At 38.3% G+C, this 15,534-nt stretch overlaps 2 protein-coding genes across 2 annotated transcripts; both read right to left on the bottom strand.

Moving 5' to 3' along the window:
• Window positions 1-4,763: 4,763 nt before the first annotated feature.
• On the bottom strand, window positions 4,764-5,759 carry LOC102773903 (taste receptor type 2 member 50-like). Its single transcript, XM_006760231.2, has one exon. The coding sequence runs from the start codon at window positions 5,757-5,759 to the stop codon at window positions 4,782-4,784; it is 978 nt and encodes a 325-aa protein (XP_006760294.1). The 3' UTR covers window positions 4,764-4,781.
• A 5,767-nt stretch (window positions 5,760-11,526) lies between these two features.
• On the bottom strand, window positions 11,527-12,481 carry LOC102771335 (taste receptor type 2 member 64-like). The gene has a single exon (XM_006760227.2). It carries the CDS (start codon window positions 12,479-12,481, stop codon window positions 11,552-11,554), a length of 930 nt encoding a protein of 309 aa, XP_006760290.1. The 3' UTR covers window positions 11,527-11,551.
• Between the last annotated feature and the right edge of the window lie 3,053 nt (window positions 12,482-15,534).

Genomic DNA, 15,534 nt, shown 5'->3' with positions numbered 1-15,534 from the left:
TACTTGTATGCATGCATATAAGTCTAACCAATGGACACAGACACCAGGGGGGTAAGGGCATGAGTGCGGGGGGGAGGGGGGTAATGGAGGGATAAGGACACATTTTTAATATGTTAATCAATAAAGAAAATAAATAAAGAGGTCTTAAAAGGAAAAATATTTGCCATAGAATGAGATATCTACACTAATAAAAGAGAAACATGCAAATTGGTGTCTCTCCACTATGCCCACCAGCCAATCAGGATGAGTATGCAAATTAACCCAACAAAGATGGTGGTTAATTTGCATATGCAGGTGAGGAGCAAAGACCGAAGGCTTCGGCCCCAGCAAAGACTAAAGATGACTGAAGACAGAAAACGACTGAAGTCTGAAGAGGCTTGGTTCTCCGCTGCTGCCAGAGCGAAGGCCTGGGTCCCAGGTGCCGGAGGAAAACTGGGGCCGGCAGCCAGCGGAAGGAAGGCCTATTGCACAAATCTCTTCATGCAACGGGCCTCTAGTATAAATATAATTTAGGATTACAACATGAGACAATTTAAATCCTCTCAAAAATCAGCCTAGCCCTTAATGCTGTACAGCTGTCATACCACTGATGAGAATCACTAAATTGCCATAAACATGTACATGGCCAAGTTTGTTCTGGTTTTAATTTGTGCAGTGCCAGTATGTTATTCCTCATTTGAGACAGCAGTGGTGTATCTACCCTACAGGGACCTCCATGATTATTGTTCCTTGCTGTTAACACCCCCTATATTTTCCTCCCCCTTCAGTGTGGGCAGGATCCATGATTTACTTCTAACCTGCAGGATATGGCAAACATGAAGGGATTTTGAATATAATTAAGATGATAAGTTAACTTGTAACCAAACCCAAGTTTGGCTGGCTGCTGCAATGCAAGCCAAACTCATGAGACAGGAAAGAGGTTTATTCATGTCTGGCAACCTGAGAAGATGGGGGACTCTCATCCTAAGGTTCATCTTAACGTCTGTGTTGGAAGAGGTTTTTAGAAGGGAGGAGAGGAAAAGCAAAGCAAAGAGGAGGAACTGTGGAAAGGCAGGCAGTGTTCTTCCTCATCCCAGTGTGGATATTCATGGTCAGCATCCTTGAGGTGGCCATCTGGTTATTGTCAGTTGCCTTTCTGTCCCTGGGTAGTCGGCATTAGCAGAGGTCTATAGGACAGGCTGCTCCTTACATTCACACAGAAAGTGAAACTGCTAAACTGTAAAGTATACTAAAAAACGTTTAGCCCTAGCTGGTTTGGCTCAGTGGATAAAGCATTGCCCGTAGACTGAAGGGTCATGGGTTCAATTCCAGTCAAGGGCACATTAGTGGGTTGCAGGCTCAATTCCTGGCCCTGGTAGGGACTTGTGCAGGAGGCAACCAATTGATGTGTCTCTCTCACATGGTTGTTTCTCTCTCTCTGACTCTCCCCCTCCCTTTCACTCTCTCTAAAAATCAATGGGAAAATATCATTGAGTGAGGATTAATAAACAAAAAACAAACAAAAAACCCTTTCAACATGTAAGCTCTAATTTTGACAGAAAAATCAGGTTAGAGTGACAGTCTGGCTTTGACATTTATTATGACTAGCATGGATAGCTTTACATAAGTATAGCATATGCATTCCGCATTACAAAATGATTTTTAACTAATTAAAAGAGAGCTGCCCCAGAATTGGGTTTGTTAGTCTTATATTTGTCTATTTGCCTGTGTAAGAATATGCTTCCTCTGGAACGGTTTATGGTGCTTTTAGATCTGTCCTAGTGAATTTTTGCTATCTGTATTTAGTCTGTGCTGAAGCTGAAGGGGTACAATCAAGGCATCAAGTTCTCTGTATATCCGTATTAAATTTTTAAAAACCTTCACATACTCTTATGTGAGTATTAAGTCTTACCCATCTCTGGAGGATATTAATAAAATAGATTCTATCCTCTCTTATATGAACTGTTAGTGACCGGAACACCATTTCAACACTTTGGCAGGCCTCTGTGGATGAATCACAGTGCAGGTCCTCAGGATGCTGGAGCAAAGTCTTGCCATCCTCTGCAGCTAGAAAGACAGCTCTTAGGCTGCAGCTGAACCTTAGTAGAGACAAAACCCTTGACCATGAACTACCAAGATACCATGTGACCTGAGCTGCCCATTTTGACCTAAGTGTTATCGGACCCACTGAGCCATAAAAGTGCACATGCAAAATCATCGAATGGAAGTGGAATACATAAGATCTGGCCCAAGCAGGCCCTGAGGGTACTAATAAGTTACATGAAGAAATGGCCCAAATGCCCATGGTCCCCACTCCTGCTACACTGCCCTTTCTTTTCCAGCCTGCACCTCTGGCCTCATGGAGAGTTCCCTACAATCAGTTGACACAGGAAGAAGTGTCTTGGGCCTGGCTTATAGATGATTCTGTACAACATGCAGGTGCCATGCCTAAGTGGACAGCTGCAGCACTGCAGCTCCTTTCTGGGACATCTTCAAATGACAGTGGATAAGGGAAATCCTCCCAGTGACAGAATTCTGACCATTGTACCTGGGTGTTCCCTTTGCTTTGGAAGAGAAATGGGTAGAGCTGTTACTATATACTGACACACGGACTGTGGCCAATGGTTTGGTTAGATAGGCAGCAGCTTGGAAGGAACATGATTGGGAAATTAGTGATATGGCAATTTGAGAAAGAGGTGCATGGACAGACTTCTCTGAATGGGCAAAAACTGTGAAGATATTTGTGTCCCATATGAATGTTCACCAAAGGGTGGCTTCAACACAGACAAATTTCAATAAACAGGTAGATAAAATGATGGGGTTTGTGGATAACAGTCTTTTCTCAGCCACCCCTGGTATCACCCAGTGGGCTCATATACAACATAACCAGAGCAGTAGAAAAAAAGTGGTCACTGCTAAATGCCCAATGTGCCAATAGCAGACACCAACACTGAGTCTCATATATGGCACCATTCTCAAGGGTTGATCAGCCAGTTACCTGGTGGACTACTTTCATAATGGAAGAGGAGATGTATTGTTCTTACTGGAATAGACGCCTGCTCTGGATATGAATTTGCTTTCTCTGAATGCAGTGCTTCTGCTGAAACTATATGCATGCACTTACATAATGCCTTATCCACCATCAAGGTACTGTATACATCATTGCTTCTGATCAAGGACCCAACTTCACAGCAAGATAGGTGTGGCTAAGTGCCCAGGCTCATGGAATTTACTCATCTTAACCATGTTCCCCAACATCCTGAAGCAGATAGCTTAACAGAATGGTATAATGGCCTTTTAAAGACTCATTTACAGTGCTCATTAAGTGGCAATATCTTGCAGGGCTGGAGTAAAGGTCTCCAAAAGGTTACATATACTTAGAATCAGCACGCAATGAATAGGGCTGTCTCTCTAGGAACCAGGATTCACAAGTGCAGGAATCAAGGGATGGAAATGAGAGGGTCACCACTCACTATGGCCCCTAGGAACCCAGTAGCAAAATTTGTTTCCTCTTCCTATGACCTTATGTTCTGTTGGCCTAGCAGTCGTTGTACAAAGTGAGGAACTGTTCTACCAGGAGATACAACAATGATTCTATCAAACTGGAAATAAGACTGCCATCTAGCCATTTTGTACTCCTTCGGCCTCTGAATCAACAGGAAAGAAGGGAGATACTGTGCTGGCTGAGGTAATTACCTTGGCTACGGAGGGGAACCACACTCCCTTAGATGGCCTCTGTATTACCATGCCCTTACATTCGTATTAGAAACAATCTTTTGTATTCATCTTCTATAAATCATCTTCTACAGGGAATCTGAATAAAATAAGACCAAGCTCTTAAAGAAAGCCTTTTTTATTTTTATTAGTGTTATTTTTGTCTAAACTTTAAAAGGAATTTTTAGGTAGCAAGGTGAAGCAGGTGATTGGAAATTCAGAGGCCCAAACATGGTCTAGGGTAATATTATATAAACTGACATCAGTTTTTTTTACTTTAAAAAAGGTCTTCTAAATTCAAACGCAGTGACAAATGACTTTCCTAAGGGAACCATAGGGAACCATAGCTGATTAAAAACCTCATGATCATTTTGCTTTCTTCTTTATCCCTATTGTAGAACTTGTTTATTTTCTAAGCTTTCACCTATTGTATTAAATCTAATAATCATTACCACTACTTATTATACATGTATATAAACTATGGTTGTTACTCTTTAATTTCATTACATACATCTTTTTCTGAACAACAATTCTGATTACTATCTCTTAACCATGAAATAAAAATTCATGATGGAATAATATCTATACCCAGCATCTATCCTCAATGTGTGATGTAGAATTGATTATCCTTGCCATCCAAAAGACTGTAGGTTCAAACAAAAAAAATCTATATCACTGTGGTACATATGTGTGGTACTAAATACAATGAAGAAAAACAATGATTTCCTGAGATGAGTTGTCAGGCCTTAAAAAATGCATCAATATAGATAGATAATAAATTATTCACTTGCAAGATGATAAAATAGCATATGCATGTGAGATACTCATGGTTTCATAATCCTGAGGAATTTCTTACACCATTTTGTAAAATTAGATTGCATGCTTAAAAAAGATAATATGGCAATCTGATCTTTCTTGTATTTTTTTATAAATATGCACACATATGCATTTTTGTGATAAGCTTAGGTAAAAGCTTTTCTAGGTAAACCTTACTCAATTCTACACACATTAAGAAATGTAGTAGGAAGTACAAAACGTTACAAGACTCCATCGCTTTGTTTTCTGCCAGAAGACACTAGGTGCCCCATTTATTCCTTTTCCTTCAGCCAGCACCTCAGCTGCCACAGAAATGACAGAAAGGCCTGTCTTAACTTTTTGTTACCCCAAATCAGGATCAATGAGTGGGTTGAAGGATGCATGATTCCAAGAACCTCACAAAGAGTGAGAAATGAATTATTCTGCAGAGTTTTGGGCCTCCAAATTGGGATGGTTTGAGCAAGGAAATAAATGACAAATAGCAAGAAAAAGGAGATCACAGTTTGCATGGCTCTTATGTGGACCTCGGTGCTGGGATCTTGAGTTCCTTTGCCACTGAGCTGCATGTTCTTCAGATGTTTCCACAAGGAAAAGATTAGCAGCAGAAAAGCTGTCAGGGACATAGTTAAGGGTATGAAGTTTGCAAGCGTGAGTACAGTCATATTTGAAAGGCGCACAATATCCCTCAAGTTGGTCTTCCAAGTGGCATTTCCTTCATAATCATTCATCTGCATTTTTTCATCTATGCTTGCCACTGTAAGATGACAAACCAAGATGAACAAATTCCCCCACAGTATCATGGTAACCACTCTTTCAGCTCTCCATTTTAGGTGAAGAAATAAAAGACAGGAGAAATTGGCTATCTTGAGAAAATAAAGTATGCTGAGGCTAGTAGCAAGCCAGAGACAAAAATGGTGGTTTATTATCCAGGCAATAATAACAGTAGTACGTACTTCTGAACTATAGAAAGGTAAATTAAACATAGTTGCATACCAGTTTAATACTATTATCCAGAGCAAACCAATTCTGGAGACAGCCAGAGCAGTGAGAATTCGATCAGCACAGGACATCTTGTGTTTCTTGATCCAGTCAATGCAGTTCACCAGTGCTATGAAGCCATTGGCAAAATTTCCTAGAATAAATCCTGTCATTATTAGCATGGAAAAAAAAAATTGTAGTAAGCTTATCAGATCTTGGGGAGGAAAGTCAAGTGTGGAAAAGAAAGTGCCAAACGTAATATTACTGCTCATGATTCCTTAATATCCTAAAGCTCCACCTGCGTCTGGTTTCTGAATGTTCAGTGAAGTTCTCCTTTTCCTTTAAGCTCTGAGATCAATGTCAAGCAGAAAAACACCAAGGTATGCTGAGGTCTGGGTTTAAAGCTTACTTCACTAAAGACATCGTTCCAATGATTTAAATGAATTCTTGGTCAGTGAGGTACTTGCTATAGGCTGGAAGATTTCATAGCTGATGTCGAAATGAGAGCCGAATTCTCATTTGTTAACATGCAAATAGAGACAAAGTCCCCTTCACCATTTTGCAATTTTTTGCCTTTCTCGCCTTTACATCATTTGAATTAATCAAGTTAAGGTGTAAGCTAGTAAAATTTTTAAATCGAATACATAGGATATTCAGTCAATGTCTAAATTGATCATTGGATATTCATCATCTAGTGATGACCATAATGGTTCATTATTGCTAAGGATTTGTTTTAACAAAAACATTAGATCCACACAGAAAGACTTAACGGAACTTATCTATTGTTTTTCTAAGTGTTTCCTTTCAAAAATGTTCCAGTTTCCCTAGGACCATTAGGAAGGCTAATACTAAAATTGGATGCAGATAACTAATATTCATAAATAGTTTCATTGTTTACAAGCTTATAAACACACACACACCACCTATACATTTCATTTGTTCTCCTGAAAAAGTCTGATGTGCAGTAAGATACAAATCACTGTCCCGTAATTTCCAAAATGAAACATATATATCGTGGAGGTATTTTAGATTTAAATCTGCTTCCCTTACCTCAGGCTTTCTTTTAGACCATTATTAGTATTTGTCCAGCATGGAGCTCATACTTAGTTCTTTTATAAAGGTTTCTCTCTTTCGTCTATTTAATATGTTAATATTTAGTTAAAATATTTGGCAATTTTATAAATATTCCTGAAACTTCATTGTGATTTTGATTGTAAATGCATTGGGCACAAGGGCTTGGACACAATTGCTACCTTATGAAATTGATTCTATCTACTCAAGAACATGGTATATATATCTACATTTGTTCAGACCCTCCTTTATGTTCTTAAATACAACTTAATAAATGTTTCAGTAAAATATGACATAATATTTCTGAGACTTATCTCCACACACCCTACAGTTTTTGTTGCCGTGAGAAGCCTTTTCCTGGTGATGTTTGCTGGGTCTGGGGAGAGGCCTATGCTCGGGATTTTTTGCTCTTTGCTTGCATCTTCATGCACTACGTGGTAAGTCACTTAGCATCTTACAACTTCAATTCTTCACATGAGCAATGGTATTTTGCACATGTGAGTATCAGTAAGTTATGAAGTACACAGCTTACCTGGCACATAAAAGTATAACTTCCTCTTTTTAGTGGCTACCTATTACATATGTCCACTTTTAATTTTATTTCATAGCTTATGTTCTTTATTGAAATTTCTCCAAAAGTCACATAGAAGAGAGGTTCAACATATATTCATTCAGTGAATAAATTAATGAACTACATTAGGAAAACAAGAAAATCAATTTTAAACACAAAGCCCGCACTTTGAAGAGATTTCTTTGTGAATGTAAGCCATGAGTAAAGATTTCTTCATTTCTAAAATATACAGATTCTATTATATTAAAGGTTTAGCAGTATTGAACACGGGATATGTGGCCATAATTTTCTCTCCTTTACTCCACCTCTTGAGCTCAATTTACTGTAAATGTTTTAGCTATTCATCAGTACCAGTAAAGTAGTGGTACGTGATAAAATAAAATATACCAAAAACACCAATCTCCCAAAGAACTATATGCAATTAAAAGACTATCATTACTCAAGATTGTGTGGTCTTATGCATTAAAATGAAAATAAATTGTAGCACATATTTGAAAAGTATATTGGCAAGTACAATTTATTTCTAAATGTAAGTTAGATATTCCTGCTAATAAATATAATTCATAAGTTTCTGAATGAGAAACTAATGATATAAAAAGGTTAATGGAAAGAAAGCAGCTTCATGATTTGGAGGAATTTCTACAAAAACATTTGTATATTGGGTCCTATTTTTGAGGTAATAAATTTAGAGTATGCAATTTTCAATAGTCCATAATTTATTCTTCATTTTCAATCTGAAATCTTAGAGATAAAATCTAAATTAGGAATATTTTGTGTATAAAATTATAAAGTCCTATTTTTAGTAACTTTGTGTTACATATCTACACATATATCTGACATTTTAAAGATTTCTTATTTTAAAATCTGAAAAAGGTTAAAATTGACACAATTGTAGAGGCATAGACACTCTGCATGTTGCTGACAAGTCCCAAGGGAGACCGGGAGAGCAAATCAATAAAATATATTTAAAAACCAGTGAATATTCTGGATGATTGGAGGGCATGCATACATCTGAGTGGCACAAGAGATGAGCTGTTTAGACACAAATGTGTGTGCTTTCTCGGCTTCCCTAGACCATCTCCTAATCTTTCGGTCAATATCCTGCCTGAGCCAGATTATCTGTCCATTTTGGACTTGAATACAACACCTCATTGTGGAGCATGAGATCTGACTTACTAAATGGCCACCAAGGGGTTTGATGAACAGAAATGTTAGTTCTGCTTTGGATAAAGCCTGGCCAATGGGAACTAGGAGACATGAGAGAGCCTAAAGTACGCATTCTCTCTCCTCTTTCTCCTCCATGCACTAATATTGCATATGGTTCCTCCTTCTAACCCTCCCAAAAATGTCTTGTGTGCCAATTGCTGACCATTGTTTTGTCTCTCAACACATTGTAAGGTGGCAGCCATCTGAGAAATGTACCACAGCACATCATTCTATATCTTCTCTTGCTTCATTTTTACATGTGCTTCCTATTGCTGCTTCAGATGCCATCCCAAATATATCTTATCACTTTAATCCCTGACTTTGATTCTGGCTTTAGAGGCCCCAGGCTAAGGTGTTCATTGAATTGTACAACTGTTATTAGCTCACTTTAAGTGACTTTATAATCTCTATATATAAAAGGCTAATATGCTACGTGTCTGTCTGGGTAATGACGCCATATAACAACACCCAGCTTCATCTCCCTAGCAACTAGCCTCCTTGGAGTTTCTTCAGCCCAGGAACACGACTTGCTTTATAGCCAGGTGGAAACATTTTACACTGTAACCAAATGTCTGTGAAGCGTTTTCCTGTGCCTCATCTCATTTGATCCTCACAGAAGTCCTGGAGTAGGTAGAAGGAGACTCAGTGGAATCCTAATTTCTTTTCATTGGCCAGAAAATGGAGATTTAGAAAGCTTAGAAACTTGACCTCACTGAAAAGAAGTAAGAAATGGTGGACTTTGAAAATGACTTCAGGTTTTCTCACTGTGTAGAATATAGTCAAACACTACTGCAGTTAAATATTTTACCCTTTGTTCTCCCTGCATAATCTATAATAATAATCTGCTTTGTGTTGATATTTACTGCTGTGTTACTAATAATTGCCTGAAAGAGAAGTTGGGGTGCTTCACTGGGCTGGAAAAAGTATAACTAAATCAGAAAGCAGGTCTAATTAAGCAATTTTGTTCTATATCTATAAAAGGCTAAGTTGACTCGCACATGTGCAATACATATAAAGCTCTCACTGGCGCCAATCACACATGTGTTTCCATCTGTCATTGTCAATTATGAATTTGATTGACACTTCTATTATAGAGAAAGTGCGAATAGCGACATTAAAATATTTCTTCTAATTAATTTCCTTTCAATGTACATGAATTTGTGCACTGGGCCACTAGTATTATAACAAAGGTTTATTTAGAAGACTAAATTTACACAATGTAATGTGTCGAATATATTTTAATAAAGTAGATAATAAAAACAAAAGTTTATGTAGAAAAGATACAGAAAATATTGTATATAAAATAACATTTTAGTAGGGCAGCTGAGTTAGTAAAGCAATTACTAACTCAATTTTAATAAGTTAGATACCATTTTTATATATGCAATACTCAATATATATATATTTAGAAAAATCCTTTATATGCCTTTTTCAAACTATTGTGATAGATGCTACCTAATTTTGATGTTCCACCTTGTCTCCACTCCACACATATGATATGGCTGAGTCAAGGCTATATTCTAGTGATATTTCCCCCATACAATGATGCAATAGCCAAAATTTTTCTCTGAGAATGCTTCTCAGATATAGCTGTCACATGAACCAAGAAATTCATGCAATCTACAGATTTTGTGAAGTTTCATTTTAATTGTTTCCCAGCCTTAATATAGTTATTTCATTATCCATTTTTGACCAACTATTGTATCGGTTGCCTGGTAGGTCCTGGGGTGAGTAGTAAACAACATAGACATGATCATCACTCTTCTGAGGCTTATATTGTACTAGGGAAGATAAATGATATGCACACAAAAATCAGATGTGGACATAATTTATTTTAACTTTTAGAAGAAGATAATAGTTCATAACCCAAGAGTTAATACAGTCATATAGAATTCAAGTTGCTGAGCAAGATTGTACCATACTTTCTTGTCATAGAGCTTTCCATCAAGGAATTTTCAAACACACTTTCTTTGATTTCATCATTTTCCAATTATGATAAAACAGATCTTTAAGATAGCCCCTATAATTATTATATAGACTTAATAAATGCCATTTTAATATATGCAGATTCATTGAATTATATACCACAATTTCTTTACTATTCATACAGTGAGCTTTTTTTTTTTAAATGGGGAAGATCTAAGTCTTCTTATCTCATTTAGAAGTAAATTTAAGAATGAAGATGTGGGAAATATTTGTAAATATAAAGCCCAGAAATGGTATAGAAAAAACCTGAAATATTTGACATCAGACCTCAACTTCAACAATAGTTTTCCTCCAAAAACTATAAAAAGATGAATTTCCTAACAACATAAAATTTGATAACAACTTTTCAATAATGTCTCAATCAAGTTTCTTTCATCTTTATCTCCATGCAGCATTTGATTTTTCTAAGCTTTTCACCTATTTGTATCAAATCAAATATTCTTTAGTACTCTTTATTGTATACATATACAGAATTTGTTCTAAATATGCCATTCTTGAACTGTAAGTAAATTTAGACTTTACTCTAAATATGTTTGTCACTCTTAAATTCTTAGCCAAAGTTCTGGTTGCTGTCTGTTAACCAGAAATTAAATATTTAAGGTGGAATAAAGTCTGTCCCAAATAAGCATAATCACTGTATGATTTAGAATTGAATATCCTTAACATGAAAAAGATTAGAAGTTCCAACACTGAAATCTAAACACACTGGGGTGTAAATTACAAATTAAAAATAACAATTTTTTTTACCTGATAAACTTAGGCAAATCTTTGAAAATTGTTGTTATATACACTTTGGTAAAACCAGTAGGAAGTATAATATGTTACAGGCTCCATCACTTTATTTTTGCTGGAACATAAATGATTTTCAGAGTTAAGTTGGCAGCTCTTAAAAATCCATAAATATAGATGAAAAATTTTTCAATTGCAACATGATAACATGGATTATGTATGTGAAATATGCATGACTTTATAATTCTGAGGAATTTCTCACAGTATTGTGTATAATTAAATTGCTTTTCTGAAAAAAATGATTCAAGGTAAGTTCTTTCCATTTTTTTCTCATAGTTTTCATACATCCACATATATATTTTTTTTACCTGATAAACTTAGGCAAAACTTTGAAAATTGTTCAGTTATATACACTGTGGTAAAACCAGTAGGACGTATAATATGTTATAGGCTCCATCACTTTATTTTTGCTGGAACACAAATGATTTCCTTCTGGTTGATCTACAGTGTTGAAGGTTTCCATTCTTTCAACCAGCATCTCACCTGCCATAAAGCTGAGAGAAAGTCTTGATTTAGCTTCTTGTTTCCCCAAATCAGAATTAGTGAGTGGCCTGAAACATAGGCAAGTGCCAAAACCTGGAAACACAGAAAAACTGGTATATTCTGAGGATTATAGAAACTCCAAACTGAGATGATTAGAGTCACAAAGTAAATGGCAAATAGCAAGAGAAAGGAGATCACAGTTTGCATGGCCCTTACATGGACCTTGGTGCTGAGATCTTGAGTTTCTTTACCACTAAGCTGCATCCTCTTGAGATGTTTCCACAGGGAAAAGATCAACAGCAGAAAAGCTGTCAGGGACACAGAAAAGGGTATGAAGTTTACAAGTGTAAATATAGTCAAATTTGAAAGGTTTATAATGTTCCTCAAGTTGGTCTTCCAAGTGATGTTTCCTTTATATTCACTCATCTTCATTTCTTCATCGATGTTTAACACTGCAAGACGAAAAACCAAGAAGACCAAACTCCCCCACAGTATCATGAGAACCACTCTTTTAGCTCTCCATTTTAGGTGAAGAAAAAATAGGCTGGAGAAATTTGCTATCTTGAGCAAATAAAATATGCTGAGGCTGGTAGCCAGCCAGAGGCTAAAATGGTTGCTTACTACCCAGACAATAGCAGCAACAGTTCTTACTCTTAAACTATACAAAGCTGGATTAAACAGATTCGCATACCAATGGAATATTATTACCCAGAGCAAACCAATTCTGGACACCGCCAGACCAGTGAGAATTCGATCAGCACAGGAGATCTTTTGTCTCTTGACCCAGTCAATGCAGTTCACCAGTGCTATGAAGCCATTGGCAAAGTTTCCTAGAACAAATCCTGCTATAACTAGTGTGGAAAGAATGCTCGGGAATAAACTCATCATGTTGAGGCGGGGGGGAAAGGCCAAGCCAAATATCACTGGTTGTGATTCATTTGATATTTTGACCTTAAGTTCTATTTGCAGCTGATCTTAGATGTGCATAAAATACTTGTTTCTTTTCAATTCTATGACCAATGTGAAGCAGAAAAGCACCAGGGTATGCTAATGGAAGAGCTCAGTGCTTTCTTTATGAAAAACGTTGTTATGGTTCAAACAGCTTATATGAACTCCTATTCAAATACTTTATGTCCTTGCTGTAGGCTGGAATATCTCATAACTGGTGTTGCTGTGAAAGCTGAATTCTCATTTGCTAGCATGCAAATATAGACATATCCTCTTTCATTGTTTTGCAATTGTCTTTCTTTAACCTCACTATAATTTGTGTTCATCATCTTTGTCATTAGAAACATTTAAAAAACCAATACATTGAATACACAGAGAATGCTCAATTGTTCAGCAAAGCTTGGCCATAGATAGGATTATTATCACCATGGATTTTTTTTTAATTTGTATTGAATTTAATGAGATGACATGGGTTAATAAAATTATATAGGTTTCAGGTATACAATTTTATAATATACCATCTGTATATGACATTGTGTGTTTGATATTGTTTCACCACCCCTAGTCTAGGCTCATTCCATCACCATTTATCCCCCTTTTGGATTTTTTGTTTTTAATGTCAGATATATGTAGAAAGAATCCAAGCTTTTCCTACTAAAGCATCAAGGTTTTCTTGGTACCCCAGGAAGGTCAAGACTCACTAAGGCCTGATTGCTGATAACTAACATTTAAGTATATTATTATTGTTTATAAACTCATAGGCATACAAGCATATGTACACACACACACACACACACACACACACACACACACACCTCATGGAAGAAATTATGGTCCCACAGTTTTCAAAATGGAAAAATGTGTCTCAGTGAGGTCATCTAGGTTTAAATCCATATTTTATTTCATTCAAGCTTTTCAGGCCATTACCAAAAGATGTCAGACATCTCTCATGTTAAGGCTTTGATAGAATTTCTCATTTGCATCTATGTAAAATTTACATATTAAATATCTACACTAATAAAAGAGAAACATGGTAATTGGCGTACGACTGCTACCCTTCCCATTGGCTAATCAGCAAGATATGCAAATTAACTGACAGCCAAGATGGCGACCGGCAGCCAGGCAGTTTAAACTGAACATGAGGCTTGCTTGCTTCAGTGACGGCGGACTCCAACGTTCCCCGCCTACCGCTGCAGGCCTCTGAGCCGGCAGTTTGAAACATAGTAACATATAGAAGCTAAAAAAAAAACTCCAGAAACCTGCTTTCAGCGAGGATCTCAGAGCTGGAGTCAGAGCTGGAGTTATACATTGTTTCGATTACCTACTTTCAGCAGCGGAGGCCTAAGAGGTGGAGCCTCAGAGCTAAAGCTGGCCCAGAATTAAAAAAAGAAAAAGAAAAAAAGGAGCGGTTGGGAGCTTCAGTCATCCCCAGCCTGAAAACAGCCCTCAGCCCCTCACCCAGACTGGCCAGGCACCCCAGTGGGGACCCCCACCCTGAAGGGTGTGTGACCAGCTGCAAACAGCCATCATCCCCTCACCCAGGCTGGCCAGGCACACCAGTGGGGACCTGCACTCTGATCCAGGACACCCTTCAGGGCAAACCAGTCAGCCCCACCCATGCACCAGACATCTATTCTATATAGTAAAAGGGTAATATGCCTCCCAGCACTGGGATCAGCGGAGCCGAGAGGCCTCCCGGCGCCGGGATCAGTGTGACAGGGAGCAGCGCCCAAACCCCCTGATCGCCCTGCGGCTCTGTGTGTGACAGGGTGTGGCGCCTCAACCCCCTGATCGGCCCTGCTCTGTGGGTGATAGAGGGCGGCGCCCCAACCCCCTGATCTGACCTGCTCTGTGTGACAGGGGACAGTGCCCCAACCCCCCTATTGGCCCTACTCTCTGAGTGACAGGGGGGAGCTCCTCAACCCCCTGATGGGCCCTGCTCTCTGCGTGACAGGGGGTGGTGCCGCAACCTCCCCATCGACCCTGCCTTGAGTGTGACAGGGGGTGGTGCCCCAACCCCCCAATCGGCCCTACCCTGAGCCCGACCAGTGGCTGCACCTAGGAATTGGGCCTGCCCTCTGCCACCCAGGAGCAGGCCTAAGCTAGCAGGGCGTTATCTCCTGAGGGGTCCCAGACTGCGAGAGGGCACAGGCCAGGCTGAGGGACCCCCCCTTCCCCCTGAGTGCACAAATTTTTGTGCACCGGGCCTCTAGTTTAATATAAATGCTTACAAATGTTATAAATATTCCTTGGAAACTTAAAAAGTTTACTTCTTCAAGGCTAGTAAGAATCTCTCTCACGCATGCTCAAAAGCTTTACCTGATTGCATCAGGCACATGAAGTATAATCTCTCTTTTGATGAACTCAAAATCAGTTGATTTGGGATCTTAATTACATGTACAATCCCTTTATGCTTGCCATATTCTGAAGACTAGGAGTAAGTCATAGGTCTTTCCCACACTGAAATTATAGGTGGTACATCTGGGAACAATAATCATGGAGACCCCTGTAGGATCTGCGGTTTTTATTGGAGAGTCTAGACTTCTCTATATATAAAATTCAGTCTTTTTTTTTAATTAAATGTTTATTGTTCAGATTATTACAGTTGTTCCTCTTTTCCCCCCCATAGCTCCCCCCCCCGCTTTCTCACCCCACCCTCCGCCCTCACTCCCCATCCACTGTCCTCATCCATAGGTGCATGGTTTTTGTCCAGTCTTCCCGCATCTCCCACACCCCTTTCCCCCCAAAGAATAGTCAGTCAATTCCCTTTCTATGTCCCTGATTCTATGATAATCACCAGTTCATTCTGTTCATCAGATTATTTATTCACTTGATTTTTAGATTCACTTGTTGATAGATGTGTATTTGTTGTTCATAATTTGTATCTTTACCTTTTTCTTCTTTCTCTTCTTAAAGGATACCTTTCAGCATTTCATATAATACTGGTTTGGTGGTGATGAACTCCTTTAGCTGTTCCTTATCTGTGAAGCTAT

The sequence above is a fragment of the Myotis davidii genome, unplaced genomic scaffold (genome assembly GCF_000327345.1).
Source record: "Myotis davidii unplaced genomic scaffold, ASM32734v1 scaffold1017, whole genome shotgun sequence".
In the NCBI taxonomy this organism is placed as follows: domain Eukaryota; kingdom Metazoa; phylum Chordata; class Mammalia; order Chiroptera; family Vespertilionidae; genus Myotis; species Myotis davidii.
The sequence above is the reverse complement of the archived record's forward strand: the minus strand, read 5'-3'. Positions and strand labels throughout refer to the sequence as shown.